At 36.5% G+C, this 19,358-nt stretch overlaps 1 protein-coding gene across 2 annotated transcripts; it reads left to right on the top strand.

Moving 5' to 3' along the window:
- The first annotated feature begins 112 nt into the window (after positions 1–112).
- On the top strand, positions 113–17,540 carry LCA5 (LCA5, lebercilin). Of its 2 annotated transcripts, XM_017742908.1 has the most exons (9): positions 113–349; positions 450–565; positions 4,701–5,082; positions 7,566–8,095; positions 9,607–9,744; positions 11,007–11,103; positions 12,229–12,374; positions 14,229–14,361; positions 16,128–17,540. In XM_017742908.1, the coding sequence occupies exons 3-9, from the start codon at positions 4,884–4,886 to the stop codon at positions 16,931–16,933; spliced, it is 2,049 nt and encodes a 682-aa protein (XP_017598397.1). In that variant the 5' UTR covers positions 113–349; positions 450–565; positions 4,701–4,883; the 3' UTR covers positions 16,934–17,540. The 2 variants fall into 2 exon arrangements, with proteins under 2 accessions (XP_017598397.1, XP_008638432.1); XM_008640210.2 differs by lacking the exon at positions 450–565.
- Positions 17,541–19,358: the final 1,818 nt, after the last annotated feature.

Genomic DNA, 19,358 nt, shown 5'->3' with positions numbered 1-19,358 from the left:
CGGGGACAGCGGGGACAGGGCGGGGCGGAGGGAGCGGCCCGGGGGTGGGGCAGGACCGCCGCGGGACCGTGTTTCTTTGGGGGCTGTGGGAGCTGGGAACGGGCCCGGGCCTAGGCCTGGGATTGGCCTCCGAAAGGTCTCGGTCCAGCGGTGTTCAGTTCCTTTCCTCCGAAGTAATGTGGTGTATGTAGGTTTCGGTGATCGCATTTAAAGTGTGCCGTAGCGAAGTGCTGGTTGAAAATAACGTTCGATATGTTCTTTAAGAACGTCTCCGCTGAGTGAAGGAAAGCTGCCTGCTTGCACTTCGGGAACCGGAGGGTTGCTCTCGGGGGTGGCTGAGCTGAACTAGGTAAGTCCGCACACACCGGGGTACGGGTGGGAATGAGCGACGGCGTGGGTCTCCGTGATGGAGTCTGATTTAGAAACGTAATCTCTTCTCGCCGTTGTAGGACTGGCCTGCATGTGCTCTGTTTGAAGTGCCATTTCCTCATTTCTGACCTGGGACTTAGAGCAGCTTCTTCATTTTGAGATCTGACACAAGTAACGTTGAGGTTTACTGTGACAGGTAAACGTAACACTGGCTTTTAAAACCATACAGCGTTTTAATTCACCAAAATGCAGGGCAAGACAGCAGTCTTAAGCTGTGCCAGGGGAGGTTTAGGTTGGAGATTAGGAGGAATTTCTTCACAGAAAAGGTGATTAAACATAGGAATGGGCTGTTCAGGCTGGTGGAGTTATCATCCCTGGAGGTTTTAAGGCAAGACTGGACATGGCACTTTGTGCCATGATTTAATTGATGTGCTGATGGTCGATCATAGGTTGGACTTGATGATCTCAGAGGTCTTTTCCAACCTAATTGATTCTGTGATTTTGTGAAAAGCTAGTAACCCTGGAAGAAATGCATACAGTTAAGTCAGCAGCTGCAGTACCTAATGAAGTTATACTTAATCCTCACTAAGGCTCATCACTCAGTATGTTTGGATGTCATAAAAGTAAATTATTTTGCTCGGCTCTCTTCTGGAAAAACTACAGTATTTGGATATGGAAAAGATGGATGCAGGGAGAAGAAGGAGATTCATTTCTTTTGAAATTATTCTTTGCTCTTAGGTTCAGCACTTCAATAATTTGGGTTGACGCTTTTTGTACTTGTCTGAAGCTGGCTTTCTTGCACTGTCCCTCTCTCAGAATAGGTGGAAGAACTGAGCAGGCCGTTAGAGGTCAGTGTTTGTACGGGGGAAGTGCCATTCGGTGACCAGCAAAAGCACTGAGCTTCCCCTGGTCTTGGAAGGGTGTTAATACTGAAAAGGACATAAAAAGTTTTATGAGTCTTGCACTACAGAACTGAGCTCTGGGTGCACTGCATGAGAAGGATTGCTAAGTAATTTTCGTTTCTGTCTATTGCATAATACCTGTAATCCAGTGGTTCAATTTCTCTTTCTGTGATTTTCTTAGGAGTAATAGGGAATCTTCTGTAACTGTTGAAGTTGTTTTCTGTTCTCACTTTTGTCTGTCATGTGCTTTGCAGTGACCCAGTATTTGACTGGTTTTTGTAATGATAAACATGTTTTTAATATAATATATGTAAATAATAGCAATAGATAGAAGTGAAGAAGTGTGAAATTCTGGGGGAAAAAACCTCTTTGTAAAGTTTGTGCAAGTCCCAGATTTACTTCAGCCACTCTGTATTGATGTGATCTTGGTTCATTAGGCTTCTAAAAGCATGCCTGCTTTTGAGGGGAGAGGATTGGGATTGTGGTGATGGTGCAGCTTACTAGACCCACTGCTAACGCACAATTTTTCACTCCTCACAACTTGTTAAATATACAAGGGGAAAATAGATATCTTAGTGGATCTTATTCACATAAGTTAAACTTGCTTTATAATCAACTCAAACTAGTTTGTAACAATTGAGACGTCAGGGAACCAAAACATTTCTTAATTAAACAGTCCTTAGGCTCACTGAAGTAAAACTCGAATATCCTAGTGATTCTTTTGTTCTCAGGATAAACTGTGCATTCTTTTGTTAATCAAATTGCATTATAAACTGGTGGAAAAATTAATTTGGCAAGACTTCACAGACTAAGATTTCTTTTTTTGTATGGAAAATATTATAATATTACCAGTTTATAAAACTGAAAACCATTTGAAGATCCAAAAGATGTTTTTGGTGAGTCCTCAAGGGAGCTTTCTTTGTTTTACCTTTTTCAATTTGTTTTCATTCCATTGCTTTTCAAGTACTTCCAGAATGCATCGACAATTTCTGTTCATTTATGTTGCTGTATGTCAAAACGATACTTAGCAAAATATTCTCAAAAGTGGGGAATATCCATCACAGGAGTGATGGATAATTCTAATCCTCCAGTTCTTACAATTTGTTTGTTTTAAACACACTGAGTTATGAAAAGCATTCTTCAAAAAGATTATTGCCTCTTCAGTGAACTCTTGTGGGGCTATAAAATAACTGATGAGCTTTAAGTTGGTACATGAAAGTGAGTGCTCTTGTTTTATATATATAATTAGACATGAACTGTAGGCATTTATGCTTTCCCTGAGTGCAAGAATATGAGATCTGTGCCTCCACAGTACTATTTTTATATGTCATATTATTTTAGTACTTTAGTATAAATATATTAGTTTCTATTTTTTTGCATTCCCTGAAATTCTGTCTTGTGGAGACAGACCTGGTGCAGTCTTGTCTGTGCATCCTCTAGAGAACAGATTGTCCCCAAAACTCTGCCTGTTTGGGCTTGGTTTGCTCTTCAAGGAGCAAAATAACATCCATTCTGCACAGGTGTTTGTGGGGCCAGGAGTTAGGAAAGGAACTGTTTGGGAGTAGGGAAGCAGCCTGATATGTTCTAGTATTCTTACATGATCTTAGTTACAGTTATGATTAGGTATATCTTTTGAAATAATTTTAATAACTCCATTATCTTGTAAGGAAAGAACAATCATTCCTGATCATTTGAACGTTCACAGTAATGATACCTTCCAGCATGTGTTTAGCAATCTCTAGGACAGGTGATCTCAGGTAATAGCTTATTTACTTTCTAGGCTTTGCAGTGAAATTTTAGTTTTCATCAGAATCCTTTGACATAAGTTTTAGGCATCTAATTTTTTGGACCACTTTGAAAATATTTAGGTGTTTAAAAACCATTATTTTGGAAAGTTTCTTCCTAAGTAATGAAAAAATATTCTTTTCCAGGTACTTCAGTATTAATTTCCAAGCATCTTTCCAGTTTAGAAACCTGATAGGATGTTTATTCCTCTAATTTCTTCTGTATAGATTATGAGGCCAAATGGATTCCAGTCACTGGAGGCAGAGTTGTGCTAACAGTGAACTGAGCCAGAAAGCTTGAATTTGTAATGAAAACTATCTTGGCAGCTGACATTTCTGTTCTGCTTGGCTATGCAATAAGGCATGTATAGGCAGTGAAGGCTGAGAAGCAGGCCAAGTTTATTTTATTGGGAAATAATATAGTGAAAAATTTACAGGTATGTTGAATGTCCTGCAGCATAGAGCAGTTTTGACTGAAAGCAGCTGAATTTTTTTGTGTGTAATTTGCTTTGCCATTTAGGAATCAGCTAGGAAGTTATGTCATTCAACAGGTAGAACTGATGGTGCAAGTCCTATTTATTCACCCATTAGAGGCCTGATATCTCAAAGTTGGATTGAAAAGAGAGAGATGGTGAAATTAAGCTTGAAAGCTGCCAAGAGTGGTGAGAGAGGCAAAAGACAAGGGAGGCTGAGTGTAGTCAGTAAAACTGCAGAGAAAATTGTTTTGACTGAGAAGGTGAAGAAAATTTTGAATTTATTTGCTCCATTACATTCTCAGGAAGTGTCTCCAAATACACAATGGGGTGATTTCACCTTGAGACGATGGGATTTTTCAGTTTGCATCAAAAGATAGGCTGCAGGAGCAGTCCTCATTTTATACCTGCTTCAGGTGTAATGTTTATCATGTACTGGTGGTGTGGTCTCTCTTATCAGATATAAAAGGGTGTGTATATATGTAGATATAGATTCATAAATACATGACACAAATGTGTGTGCTCTGGCCAGTCCTTAAAGCTATGAAGCACCAGATGTTGTAGAGTATGAGAGTACTTCACAGGATGAAGATTGTGAGAGATAGGTACAGTCTCATTAGGGTTTAGGGACTTGGTATTTTCCAGGCAAATGGGACAATTTATTTTCAAGCACATTATTTAACATCATTGGAATGTCAGAAATTGAGAAATGGAAGATTTAGTCCAATTCTACAAATATCTTAGTTCTAGTCACACAAATAAGTTGTTAATTCATTTGGTTAAAAAGTTTTAAAACATGTCTAAATTAGTTTCCTGAGTATCAACAAGCTTTCTTTTTTTTTTCTGTTTTGTTTTCCAAATTCTTCTTTTCCCTTCTCTAACTTGAGAGTAGTGTCTTATTCTAGATTTAGCTGTGTTAATATTCTGATTCCTTTTTTGGGATTGAAGTACCTCAGACTATGAATGTAATATTAGTAACATTCCTAGAGTGATGTCTGTCATGTTCAATATAAATAATTAATATAAATATAATTACTAATATAAACAATAGGTAGCACAGCATGTGGCATAAGGTTATAGGAATCATGAATTATTTTACAGGTTTTTTACCTTTGTTTCTTAAGCAACTTTCTTTTCTTTCTCATTTTTTCTCTCTCTCTAAATTGTTACAGAAAAATGCATTCTGAATGATGACTACTGCTTGCTGAACTGAACTGCGGAGATCTCATGCTTGGAGATGAAGATGATAAACCAGAGGAAATAATCCAACTGCTGCCATTGCAACAACTGAAAGATCCTTTGTGCCAAAATGAGCAGTCTTTGAGAAAAATCTGGAAAGCCATTAAATCTGAAAAATGGGAGAAAGAGTAAGGAGCCCAGATTCTGAACAGGAGAGGAAATCAGATGAGGATAAAAATAGTGACTCTTACTATTCAGATGAAGGTAATGCATCTCATTCATCCAGCCAGTCGCCAGCACTAAGCTCTCCATCTACAAGCCAAGAAAAAAGACATCACAAAACACAGACTTCAAGCAGCCTGTTGCACTACCAAGGTAGGTAGGTAGCAGAAATTGCTGTTTTGTAACTGCTCCAAAGAGTTAATTATCTTTGAAAACTCAAAAGTGAGAAACTAGCATGACGAGCATCTACAAATACAGTTCATGTGAATTATGTTACAGATGGCAGGTAGACAGTAGCTGCTCCATTGAAAACTGAAATTAACCCACTCCTGCATAAGGATGAGTTTTGGTGATTTTCAGAATTCTTCATAATTTTCTTAACAAGTGAATATGGCTTTTGTACCAGCATTCTGTTGAATCATGCTGATGCTTGGTTTTTGTCATTGACAAAAAACTCAAGGCCAAGAACCCAAGGCAAGTCCTTACTATGCAATCTGTAAAAGAGAGACAGTTGTTAAAATTTCCCTGATCAAATAACCTGCAGATATCTGTCTTGTGGAAGTCTAGTTGACTACATTTTACGGGATAGTACTGTGACTTTTAACAAAGAAACAAAAGACCACTAATGTGGCAAAAAAAGAGAAAGTGTTTTTGATGAAAGTTGGGTTTAGATGGGGATTCAAAAGAAAGTTTTTCCTGCTTCTTCCCTGAGGGTAAAATATTTCCAATTTGAGATGACATAACTCCACCTTGAGCTCTCTCATAGATACAGGCTGCTTTCTTGATACAGTTTGTGGGGAGGTAAACATCCCTGCAAAAAAAGAGAGAATAGTTGTGCGGGCCCTGGGCTGAAGTAGGGCTGTGAAGGCTTTCTGCCACACTTTGACAGCTTGTTCTAATAATTGTATACCGTTTTTGGTGAAGTCTTAGCATGTCCTTCCTTTCTTGGGCAGGTGTTCTAGTTCATTCATAAGTGCTTGATATTGTGTGAATCACTTGGTCAATGTTACAGTCTAGGCTGTGCCAGGAGGTCTGACCTTAAGTTTTTAATTTGAACAGCGAATGTATCTCTTTAGTTTCTTGACAGTGTGGGAGTCCTGGTGCAACTGGTTTTTTGCTGAGCTTCTCTGTGTTCAGAAGTGGCATCTCCTCCATGGTAGTCATGGGTTAGCTGTCTGGGAGCCAGAAACTGCAGTTCCACCATGCTGTTTAATTTGGAGGGGGCCAATGTGTGACCAGTTCTTTGATTACATAGCCAGAATTGAAGATAATAATTACATGAAGGTATTGTGAATGTCATATTACATTGTCTTGGAATACACTATTCCCCAGTTTAACTATATGATCAAAAGTACAAACTTGGTAGTGGAATTTCATGTTTCCCCTAAATAAGGAGAAATTCTTATAGGGGCTGGAAGTCTAGGGTTAATGGGAACTCCCTTAGTTGGTGATTCGAGTGGCATCATTCCTGCAGCGCATGTATTAGATAATCTTTTCACACCTGAATGTGACGTAAGTGATCTTTGTACAGGAAAAAAACACACCTTCTTTTGTTTGCTCAAGCTGTGGAAAAAATGAGCACCGAGCAGAAAATGAATGAGTATTTTTGCAAAATGTTTATAGGAAATGATAAGAAGGTATTTTTAAGCTGTTATTTTTGCTGATAAGTATTCTCAGTAGAATAGAAACATGGTGAGTAGCAAAGGGGAGGAAGACTTTGCTGTCACACACACTCACTGTCTGTGTGTAGGTAACTGCACTATTGCTGTATCCCAGCTTTCAAGCCAGAATTACAAACTGCTGCTCAGTGTACTTCTTTTGAACACTGATGTACCTTAAATAATTATGCACCCTCTATTAATTCAGTTGTTTTAAGAGATATTTTTAGTGGATTATATGATTCATTCTTTGAGCGTGGCATGAGAGGCACATAAGATAGAAACAAAATGTTCAGCTTTTATGTGTGGGAATGACAATAAAATAATAATAATAGTAATAAATAGGAATGCGAGTGCTGCATACAAGTAATCAAAGGAGAATACTGTGTGGAAAATAACTTGTGATACAAGAATAAATTATTCAGGGAGAACTGAATTTTCATGGGATTTATAATTTTGCTTTGGAGGCTTTTTGCATTGAGCCTTTGAAATCTGCTGTTTTGTCTGTAAGCATGGCAGCTGGATTTGAAAATACTACTGCATTTGTCTGGGAGAATTACATCTTGCATAATACATAACTAGCTAATGCTCAGCTAATTGTTGCCATTTTAAAAGCATGTGATATTTTGTATGCATTATAGTATTTCTAAACCATTTTAATAAACAATATCAAATATTAACAAAACATGACTCTTATTTCTGATACGATTTGCAGATGATTACTCTACAAGGGTCCTATATTAATGGTTGCAGTTACTACCTCCCGCAGTAGATCACAGACATAAATCTCCATTTTTCAGCTATCAAAAGGAGCGTAACTCTATCATATATATGCCTTTTATTGTCTGGTTTGAAAGCTACCATCTCCGCTTAGTATTGTATGATTGTTTCAGGCAGAGCTTGGTTCCAAGAACAATGTCTGAATAGACAAACTGCATTGTCTAATAGTAAACATGCTTTTTATTTTTCCTCTCTCAGCAACAAAGAAATTGGATTCCAAATATGCACCAAGCAAACGAGGGACACGGTGGGGCTTCCGTTCTCAGAGCCTCACTAGGGATTCTCCTGCAAAAGATATAGATCTTGTTACAAAAAGAGTTCTTTCTGCTAGACTGCTGAAAATCAATGAGCTCCGAAATGAACTGACTGAACTCCACATCAAACTGGATGAGCTGCAAAAGGAAAACAGGGCACTGAAGAGGCTTCAGCACAGGCAGGAGAAAGCCTTGAATAAGTTTGAAGATACGGAAAACGAAATCTCTCAGCTCCTTGCTCGGCACAACAATGAGATTAGAATATTAAGGGAGCGCCTACGAAAATCTCAGGAGAGAGAACGTGCAACTGAGAGACGGCTGAAAGATACAGAAGATGAACTGTACAGGAAAAAAACTGTCTTGCAGAAACTGAAAAAGCTGTCTGCAGATAAGCACCTTGCTGAAAGAGATGACCTGGCAAAGAAACTAGCCTTAGCAGAGAGCAAGCTGGAGGACAGGGAAAAAAGAATTAAGGTGGGATGACTTTCTTTTTGTAAGAAATTCTGGTACAGATATTTCTTACCACAATTAATTGTAATTTTACACAGCTGTGGAGCAAATAGAAAACCAGTATTTTTTGGTTTTACCCATAAGTAGAATCAAGTAAATTATTTCCAAGGTGATTGTATAGTTCCACTTGAGGTGGCTGTGCATTCAAATTTCTGTTTCCAAATTAAGCATGTTTTGGCAGAATATATCCTGTGGATTTGTGCTTTTAAGTGTTTTTATACCAGCAATAACGTTTCTGAAGTGCATGCAGCTGTAATGCAGCTTTATGCAATCCAGTTTCTCCTTTTGGAGGGAAACAAGTTGTGAAATTTTCTGGGTATTTAGGGAATTTTACACTAAACTTCTAAAAAAAAAATAATACAGTCATTCTTTTTCAATTTTTGAACAGCATTCATACAGTGTTTGATTGTCCACTATTCTGCACATCTAAGAGCTCAGCTGGACAAAATTACAGCATGTTTTTTAAATACTGAAATAATCTTTAGACCTTTTTATGGGTATCCATTATAAGAAATTTGTCCAATGTATTTTAATTTAGTCCAGCAAAAATGTTTATGTTTTTGTAAATATGTCTAAGCATGTCTACACTGTAAATATGTTTATAAATTCATTTTACTTAAAAATTATGTTAACAGTATTAAATCTCTTGGTAGTTGTACAATTTTGATAGTAGATATGTTTTATATATAATATATAAATTTTATACTAAGCTAAAATTATGTCATTAAGATGGATTTAAGGTTTGGTCTCTATATTAGTAATTAAACCTAAATTACATTACAGAGATAATAGATCTGGAAATCCAAGGATTAAGCTGGAAACTAAGCTTTCATAAAAATAAATCCCAAAGTACCAAGATATAAATGGCTGAGTTAGCTAAACTACCTCATCCTGTAGTGTCACCATCTGTCATCTGTACTTTTATGATTAGGTATTTCAGCATTTGTAGTACTGGATCATGTTAAAATGAATCATGCTTTAAAAAGTAAGGGATTTTCTTCTAGCTTTTTTCCTTCTTTCATCAACACAGCTTCACTTAAAACACCTATTACAAGACAAGGGCATGTAACTGAAATCATAATCACAAGCTAGTTTCTACTAGAAAGGTTAAAAATTCTTTCTTTTTTTCTTCTTTATAATCCTGCACTTTCAGGGAAGGATTCTCTCCCTTACCCATCAGTAGGAGATATGTCTTAGAGATCCAGAGGTCCACTGTGGCAAGAGCCTTGCAGAAAGTAGAGTGAGTTTCTGTTATGTCCTCGAATACTCTCAATACTCAAAAGGATGAGCGGCAGCATCTGCAGGTGCTTTGCCCCCTCAAAATTAGGATTAAAGGTTTAAATGTATTCAGTGTTACAGCAATGGTCGAGCCCATATCTAAACCCAAGACACTGGTTTACTGTAATTTTATTTAAGTAACTTGACTATAAAAATTACTTCTGTTATTAAAAAATACTATTTTGTTTTAACTGAAGGATCTGGAAAGAAATCTTGAATTAAGTGGTAGCAGTTTTCAACGAGAGTTACATTCAAAGAAAAAAAAGTTGTACGAGGCTCAAGAGGAAAACAGAGTTCTCCAAGAAGAGCTTAATCATCTAAATCAGAAGCTGAAGGTAAAATGTGAAAGGAATAGAATTTGCTAACCATGTACTGGGATTTTATCTTTAAAAGTATCTGTAATCAGGTTTGAATAGTTTACCAGTGACTGCACTCTCTGATGTGTACTTAATTATATACCACGTGTGAATTCTTTTCCTGCATTAAATTGAAATGTTCTGTGCTCTGACCCTACAGTGTTTATAACAGGAATGTCTCTGTGTAAATCATTATTGTTAGCACTAGTTAAGAAAAGCAAGATCAAATACATAGCCAAGCATTGAGAATAAACCACAAAATCTACTGGACAATTAGGTTTTGAAGTCTTGAATTTAAAATTAAATCTGCAGGTGTAAATAGTACTTCATTACTAATATACTTGCATTACAGTAGGTTTGCATGAAGATTAATGTAATGTATTTGTGATATCCACATGTGTTGCTAAATTTGTGCAAATGTTTATTTGCACCCCACACCACCATCATTGTTGCCTAAACTCTCAATAAAAGTACTTTAAATATTGTTATGTTCTACTTAGTTTATCTTTAGGAAAAAAAGTAAGTGAGACTCAAGCTAAAGTACTTCGTTTCTGGGAGAATTTTTCTTGAATTTGAGACTTCCAAGTCTCAAATCTAGTTATATGTTGGAGATGCACCAGTTCACCACGTTCCCAGCTATCCAGCCAGTAGCAGTAGTGTTAGTACCTCTAAAATGTACTTGTTTAGAGGATGTGTTTTAAGCCTGATTTGTTAGTGGAGAGTTTACAGTTTGAAAACCTTTCCATTATCAGATCAATTCTGATAACTCACTGTTCATTTCTGTATTTTATTCAGTAAATGTGCTAAAAGAAAAGTATGCCTCTACGGTGCAGTGGGCCTCTGCTCCCCAATACTGACATGCCCTGTGGCAAGTATCATTGCTTGCATTGAAATGTTTAACTCTTCACAACACTTAAAATTCAGTTGTGCAATCTATACACATGGTGTAAGTCTTGTTCATGTTTATGGAAGCACTGGCATTTAGTTTTATTTTCACTGCGGAGAGCTGCTTTTTTTTCCCCCATAATATTTTACTAAGGAGTTTTTGGTGGGGAGAAAGTTGTCGGCTTTCTCACAGCATAAGCAGAGTTAGGAATGTGATTGTTTTCCTTAAAACATTGGATTAAACAATTGTTTATTCTGTTTCTATTTACCATATCTAATTTAATTTACAGCTTTGCTAGTGACTAGTAAATTAAATACTAGTAACTCAATTTTATATTTACCTCTTTCATTCACAGGAAAAAGAAAGAGAACTTGAAGCAAAAAATATATATGCTAATCGTATGTTGAAGTCATCACCTAGGAAAGACACGGATATTGTACAAAGAAAAAGAGGTAACTTGTATAAAGCAATAAAAGCAGAAAAATTAGTAGCATCACTTTGAAATGTCTCAGCTGGGTTATACCTTTCATGCCACTCAGTGCTCAACCCTGATGCTGCTTGTTCAAGCACACATCTTTTTGCACTTCTTTCAACACAGCACTGGTTACAAAGAAGGGCACAGTGGTTTTTTCACTCTTCTGTAACTGCAGCAGAGCCAAAACACAGAACTTCACCAAACAGCAGTTTTAACTCCTTTCATACCAGAAGTTCCTGGGTAAAGGAGGAGAGGAAGATTGTTAGTAAAATCTCCAATAGATGATAGATGTCTACTTGACAATAAATTACAGAGGCTTTAAAAATATGTATCTTCACTGCTAAGAATATTTTGGTGATCTGTTTTATTTATTTTTTACTAACTCAAATGTATTGTCTGTCAGATGAGCTGCACTCATTTTTTCCTCAGAGTATATGTGTCCCAGAACATAATCTTCTAAAAGTATCAGTACAGTGATTTCTTCTGGTGTGACAAGACAGTCTCAAACCTTATCCTACCCACATAAACATGTGTGTGTCTGTGTGTGTACTTAGACTATTTTCACTGGATCAGTAGAATCTACTTGTCAGAAGAAGCAGAAATTTATGGGACTGTTTGAAATATTTAATGCCAGTATTTCAAACAGTTTGTCTGCTGCTCATTTTATTATAGATGCTCTACTATTATTCCATTTTAGGTTCAGATTTTTTTTTAATGTCATTCCATAGAGATAAATGTATGTGTTTCAAAGATTCAAGTAAGTGAATTTTAATTTTATGAGTTTTGATTCTGTGGCAGGCAGTAAGATGAATGAGATATTTTGTGGGGCTTTTTAACTAATACTCAGTACACTGTAATGACCCTATAAGTAGCATTAAAGTGGAGTTTAAATTACTTTTTCAGTAGAATTTTTGCATGTATATTTTTTTATGATTAGGTTTTACAGATGCTGAAAACAACTGTGTGAAACTCATCGATACTTTCCACTTCCATTGACTTCAATACAGTCTTATTCGCTGCAAATCATGAGAAATGAGAGACAGGTATATAGCGGGATATTTTCCAGAGAAAACACAATTTAATTAGTTTGTATTTTCTACAGCCAACAACCAAAATATTAAAAAGGGACCACAGCTCACAAAAGGTATACAAACCAGTGGATACTTCTCACCAGCAGAACTTCTTCCAGAATCAGAACTTGTCTGTGGTGACACAGTAAACAAGAAAGAAGGAATTCTTCCTAAAATAGTAAGTTCCATAAAAATTTGAGATCCAGTCCAGATAATTCACCTATCAGATTGTATAATGCAGAGCTTATATTTTAGAAAATGTGTAAATATACAAGTGTAAATGTATAGAAAATACATATATATACAAAATAGATATATTTCAAAAACATTCTGTTCTTTAAGACAAGATCTACCTTTCTAGAAATAAACTCAATTTTTTTGAGTTTATCATATTCTTTTGTCTTAGTGAGAGCCATTAGCTCAATTTTTTTTTTCCTGCCACTGTTATTTCTTTGAAGTTTTTAAGACTTCATTTTGGTTTTTACCCTTTTTCTTTGTTTCTAATGCTTATTTAAGCAATCTGTTGAACAGTGATGGCTGCCTTCTCTTGGTTTTCTCTTTGGTCTTAATTATGGTTTCTTTTACTTTCCAGAATTATTTCACAATGCATAAATCTAACGCTTCCTCTTATTGTCACAATGCTGGTATTTATTCTGGTTTTCCAGCTGTGTCAATATGCTTGGGTTTATTTGTTTTTCCATTTTCCTTTTTTAGTAGACAATAGTACCATTAGAAGTATTACTTATACTTTGTCACCTCAGGCTAAAAACAGAGATTTGTAAGGTATTACAAATCAGAATAATACAGATTCTGGTACAAATTGTACAAATTCTGATTACATGAGGCTAGGACTTTTTTTCAGAAATAATGCTCTGAGGATGGTCTTGGCTGGCTTCCTGTTAGGGCTGAAGCTTTTCCATGGCAGTTTCATTTGTGTGTTCCCTCTTCCCGAACCCTTTCTGTGACTACGGATGTCATTTAATGTATTCTTCCAGTCTATGCTTGGGGGTGTGAATTACAGAACCAGACAGCTGGTACAAGTGCAGCTCATGGAGCCCAACTGTGTATTCTCTATGTGGCTATTGCTTTAAATAATGTAAATTAGATTTGGGTAGTCTATACTTTCGTCAGTTTTTAAAGTCAAGCATTTTAAATACCTGGCCACCATCTCCTTACATATTTAATATTTTTTAATATAAAAATGATAACCTTGTACATGAAGGGAAAATACTTGAAGGTTTTTTGGCTAATAGTCATCTTTTCTTTGTTCATTAAGTAGTAGCTATTTCTCTTAGAAGGGTATTTTTAGTCTAGGAGTTTATTTTGTTCTAAAATAAGCACAACCTACAAAGTTAACTCCCATGTGTTGGACTAGGCTGACTTTCTCTTCACTTCATTGCCACTACTTTTCTGTGTTGGTGATTTTTGCTGCTGCTATTAATATATTTTCTGCAGGTTCTTGTTCTTGCCTTTTACATATGTCTGTATAGTCACTAGCTGAAATTGTCATCTGAGATTAAACCTTTCTCTTTGATTGTTTGTTACTTAATACTCTATAAATTTAAGTACCAAAATGAACTTGAATCTACAACCCACTCGTTTGAGTAAAAAGGTCAGATTGTGCAAATGGGGGGCAACTAATTGCTTGCTTGTTAAAAGAGTAAGGTGATGAAATGTGGCCTTCTATTAAACTCCTTGAAGAAGAAAACTTCTGGTTTCTAAAGAGGACTACCCTGAGAGTGATAATTTTGCTTTATGGCATTGGAGCTGCAACTTCCCTGAAATGTGTAATACAAGATAGAGTTGACTGTCTATTCATTTTGTTTCAAGTGTATAAAAGTATACTAGAGGTGATAATATTTTGGGGGCAAACCCCTGGGTTGTCAGAGCTGGTTTGGTTTAAGGTGACTTACTCATTTTATGTTTATCAGTAAGAATGTGATTTCAGAATGACATGGAAGTTCTTATGATTTTGTTAGGTTGGTTGGTTGTTTTTCCCCATCAGCTTCAATTTTCTATTAATTTATTTCAGGAAAAAGAAGCTCAAGAAAAAGGGTGGAAAGAACAAACAGAACTCCTAAGACAAGACCAAGACAGGGAAGAGGAACTGAAACATTTTCAAGAAATACAGTCTTTAGAGGAGAGGGCTCCAAAACTTCCTGACGGTAAGAAAATGGGCAGCTGAAGGCTGAAAAATGCACTGTAGAATACTAATCAAGTGAGGCTGCTGGTTTCGGGTGAGAAGAGCAAAATGATTTTGCAGAGATCACTACAGTGGAAAATTATTTTCAGTTACATTATGCAAAGAAGAATCAGAAAGAAATACAGGATATAGAATAATCTGTGCCCTGTACTTAGCAGTGATTAAGTATGCAGCAGCAAAATATGCTGTCCACAAAAAAGCATTGGAGTCTGAGAGATTGTGCTTTACAAAACAAGAATGACATAGAAGGTAAATGCTGATGTTATCTCTGACTTGCTAAATGTTATTGAGGTAGGAAGTAGATTTTTACTATTGTAGAACAAATCTGTTTTCCTTTATGTAGCCTTTTTTTTCAGTACTTTCTACTGCCTTACATAATTTGAAATTTCAGTTTCTCTTTTCAGGTCCAATTATCTGAATCATTTGGTGTGGATATTTGGAAATGTCAGTTTCTGTCATTATATTTTAATACTGCTTTTTTATTCATTTGGTTTTCACAGCATCTTAACGTCTTACATGCACAAGTCAATATCAAGTATTTTAGGTGGACCACACCCTGTCATGTTAAAGAACTCTTTCAGTGATTATAGTTAATGAACAGTAGTACTTGTTCTATATGACAAGAATTCTAACAATCTATAGCTGCTTTCAGAGGTAAAATCTGTGAAAAATCTTCTATCACAACTTACATAAGCCAAGAATCTGATTTTATGTCTCTGAATAAGATGATTTAACCACTTACCCATCATATGGTATAAGCTGGTATTTTCCCTACCTTACAAACAGAAGCATGGCTCTTTACTTAACTTGTATAATGATCTGCTATTGAAAAAGTATTTATGTTAAATATATTAACTGAACTATTGCAGTTGTTTCTGAAAGCCTGAGCCAAAGTACAGTAGATAACATGGAACTCTGTGAAAGCCTAAGTCAGAAATTTGAGTAAAGTGTTCAAAGGCAAATGCCAGTAGGTTGGAGAGGCCATATTCAACTTTTGGCCAAATACACATCTATTATCTTGGGGAAAAAGTATTTTGAAGAGAGAAATATTTGAGAAGCTTCCTCTTTGTTCTACACATAAGCATTTCTAGGTTCTGTCTATAAGTTGCTGGTTTGCTGCTGCCTTTGGTGTTCCTTCGTAGCTGTGCACAGTCACTCTGAGTCCATGCAGTGATGCACAGAACACTCATGTAAATGTCTTTTCTATATGCAGCTGATGCAGTGTATTTTAAATCATTTACTGCTTGAAACAGGTGATGACTCCTATGACTTTGAGTCCTGATAGCTTCACAGAAATAGTTCCCTTTATGAAAAAAAAAGAACCCACACATATATTCCAGGACTGTCCTAATCTCAGTGGTAATGACAAATAAAAATAAAGTACTGGGCAAGTCAGAACTGTTAAAATCAGTAATGTTGGATTCATTTTGATTCATACTCAGGAAATGGGAAGGCAATTGGCAGAAATCAAATTGCTTTGAAAATTCTAAAACGTGGGTAATGTCCTAATGCCTTTGGAAGATGACAATAAACTTTTATATCTCATCAGAGAATTGGGACTGGATTTAGTTGTAATTTTTGAAGAATTTATTTTTGCAGCAGGAAAATGACATTATGCATGGAAGAGCATGTTAAAGGCTCAATGGCTTTTGCTTGCATTGTTTTCAAAATCTTATAAGGATATTTTAAAATTAAAACATTTTAAATATTGTTCAAACATTTTTGCAGAGTGGCAAAGGAAAGAATATGACAAAATTAAAAAAGAAAGCAACTTTTTATTGGATAAAGAAGAGAAGATAAAGATGGAGACAGAAATCCACAAACCTGAAGTAGAGAGAGAAAGCACCGAAACATTGGAGGAACGGCGAAAAAGAGAGTTCCTCCTTGCTAAAATGCAAGAAATTGATAGAGAAATCCAAAATACAACAAACATGAGACCAACTTCCCAAGCACCACTCATAAATACAGCAAGAAAATCTGATTCCCTGGAGAAAAAAGAGAAAACTAATCCATTCTTTGAGATTCCTGGGAAGGTTACTAATGGATTTCCTGTAAAGGAGAGCCAGGATGATGGCACAAGAGCACAAGGGCAGAAGCAACGAAATGTAAGGACTGTAGATTTAAGCAGTGAGTTAACATTTGGTAGTTATGTACCTTCGTTTGGGAAAGGATCAGGGAGACCAAGTTGGCTCACTCAAAAAAGTGACAAATTAGAAGAAAATGTTAAGGAAAATGCAGGTTTCGATAGTAAGAAAGAAAAGAAGTCCAATTTAATGGAGCAACTCTTTGGAAGCAGTGCCAGTACCATTGTTCTTTCTAAAAATAATGATACTCCACCTTTGGACATAGACTGGGACTCTAGTAATAAGCCTTTTGTTGATAAAAACAGTAAAGTCAAAGTAAAAGAAGACAATGGGCTTTTTGGTGAAGGAAGAAGCCTAAACAGACACCGTTTGCAGTATACTACAAACAAGCCAGGAGTTAATACCCTTGGTTCTTTAGAAGATGAAATTGAAGAAGTAGTCTTACAGTGATCGTGTTTTTATATGTTTCATATGTAAATACTGAAAAACTATTTTCATGTAATATTTATTAGATATAGATTTGAAAGATTTCAGATTTATTGTAAAGCCTTATGAAGGAATAATTTACATAAATGGGTATGTGTCTAGAGGAGAGATGCAGAGGAGAGATGCTTGGGGTTTTTTTACCTGTAGGCTGCTCACAGTACACTGCTTTTCATTTGGAGTATTTCTTTTAGGCCTCAGATACTTTCTTTCTTGGGCATTTGGAGAACCTCTTAACTGTGCCAGGAGAAGGCATGTGTAATATCAGTCATGAAATGAGCAGAAGAGACATTTCTAGCCCTAATTCTCTTAGAAAGAGAATATTTTACACTGCTGTCATGTTATCTCAGAAGAATATCAACAGAAGCACAATTAACTCAGGAACAGCTGCTCTCTCCTTTTGCATAGGTTTTTTGTGGACCTTACTACCAAATGTGTCTAACTCTTCTCATATATTCAGATTATATTTGTTATACAATGCCATCTTTTGTAATTTCTGAATTTTCTATGTAAAATTCCAATCATTACTAAGTAATTTTTTAACAAAATGGTTTTATTAAATGAGTTGAGTACATTTCTTGTGTGTAGGTCATCTTTAACTCAAAGTTCTGACTTCTTATATCATATTATTGATACTGGGGGGGAGTTGGTTGCAACTTTGCTCATGATGTTATTTACTGGTTGGTGCTGTGTACACAAATTAAAAAGATAGGCAAGGAAGAATTTAGCAGAAGCATTCCAGAAAATAAGAGGAAGGTCATTCCTTAAGCTGAAGGTCATTCCTTGCTAGAACAAGAGATTTTGAAATGCTTCTCTGATATGCTCCCTCTGAGCCTGATTCAAAACACACTAAAATACAGAGAATTCTTACAATTTAAAGATGCATTGAGTCAAGATTTTGCTCAACACAGTGGCTCTTCTGAAGAGAAAGGTTGGTGTCCTGCATCATGCAGTAACTCTCTTTGCTCCCCCCACTCAGAAAGAAAATTAGTCACAGATCCAGATCCAGATGGATGGGGCAGTTCTCACCAGGTGCTCGGTAGTGAAGAACAGCTCGTGTTCACCTGCTTGCTTACAGTCCCAGTTACATTCATTGTAATACCACAGAATTTATCTGGTTCATTTTGCCTGCAGATGATCAGAATATCAGAAAAAATTTAACCAGCAACAGTGAATTTAACTCTGTGTTACTTTCCTGCAATGACTTCCTGGGGTGATTACTGTCGTGTAAGAGGTAGGAGAGGGCTGTGGGTAAACACTGCGGGTGTTTGTGACTGGGTGGTTACTTGTCCTACTTGTGGGTGGTTCTGCCCTTCTGGAAGCAGGTGCTTTGCTCCTGAAGATGACATTGGGGTGGGTTGTTTATTTTTATTTCCTGTGCTTGAGGACTCTAAGCATAAAACAGTAACATATCTGCTGCAGTTATTAAGGATCATGTAGTGTATGGAGGGGATGGTTGGTTTTGTTTCTTTGCAAGTCAACTCATTAACATCTGGCAAATTCCAACTGTCATGCTGAACTGATGTGCCCTGCTGTTTCATTACACATGTATAGTTTCTAAGCTGTTTTTTATTATCAGCCCCTTCTTAAGTTCACAAATATTCACATCCTGTTACTAGCCTCTTCCTGAAGCAAATACTGTGGTGACTCACACCAAAAATAAAAGGTGTCTCTGCATTAGGAAGGTGAAAATAAATTGATCTGCTGGGAACAGTGTCACAGATATAATTTACCTTTTCCTCTCATGGCTGCCCATCTTTACAGTTTATTCTTTTCTCTTGCTGCACTTTCTAGTTTTAGAGTTACTGACACAAATACCATTACAGATAAGATGTGTAAAAGCAGAGGTAATCTTCTGATTGTGGGAGAAAATGTTTGTGTCCTAACATCTGTAAGCAGCATTTCTGCTGTGGAGTAACAGTTTTCTACTCACTGGAAGAAACTTTTGCAAGGTCTTAAAAGGCTCTGTAGACCTTACAAATGGGCACATTGATCCCCTGTAGTCCTCTGGACCCCTGGTCTCAGCTACTGTAGCTGGACAGTCTGCATGTTGCTTTTAGTGGTGGCAGTGTCTTAACTGCACTTGATTGACTGCAAAAAAATCCAGCTTTTGCAGTAAAAAGTAGATCACAACAGTTTTGGTGATCATTTATGTCCAATTGTAGGTTCTGTTTGATGTTTAGATAGTATGGCTATTACATCTGTTCTTGCCTTTCCTTCTGAACCACCAAAGGTGATGGAAGAAATCCCTCCATTCCAACAAGAAAGGATCGTTAAAGTTTGATTAACAGTTTTAGTGAAATATTTATAGGGATATTATTACTGCTGTGGGAACAATGGTGTTCCAGTTCTGATCCCCAAGAGAGTGGTCATCAAACAAAAGTATCTGAGG

The sequence above is a fragment of the Corvus brachyrhynchos genome, unplaced genomic scaffold (genome assembly GCF_000691975.1).
Source record: "Corvus brachyrhynchos isolate BGI_N302 unplaced genomic scaffold, ASM69197v1 scaffold87, whole genome shotgun sequence".
NCBI lineage: Eukaryota > Metazoa > Chordata > Aves > Passeriformes > Corvidae > Corvus > Corvus brachyrhynchos.
The sequence above is the reverse complement of the archived record's forward strand: the minus strand, read 5'-3'. Positions and strand labels throughout refer to the sequence as shown.

Bases quoted from the DNA above. Each gene is read 5' to 3' on its own strand.
- LCA5 (XM_008640210.2), top strand. From the start codon at position 4,884: ATGGGAGAAAGAGTAAGGAGCCCAGATTCTGAACAGGAGAGGAAATCA. The intron at 8,096-9,606 runs GTGGGATGACTT...TTTTAACTGAAG, and splicing joins ACAGGGAAAAAAGAATTAAG to GATCTGGAAAGAAATCTTGA. The intron at 14,362-16,127 runs GTAAGAAAATGG...ACATTTTTGCAG, and splicing joins GGCTCCAAAACTTCCTGACG to AGTGGCAAAGGAAAGAATAT.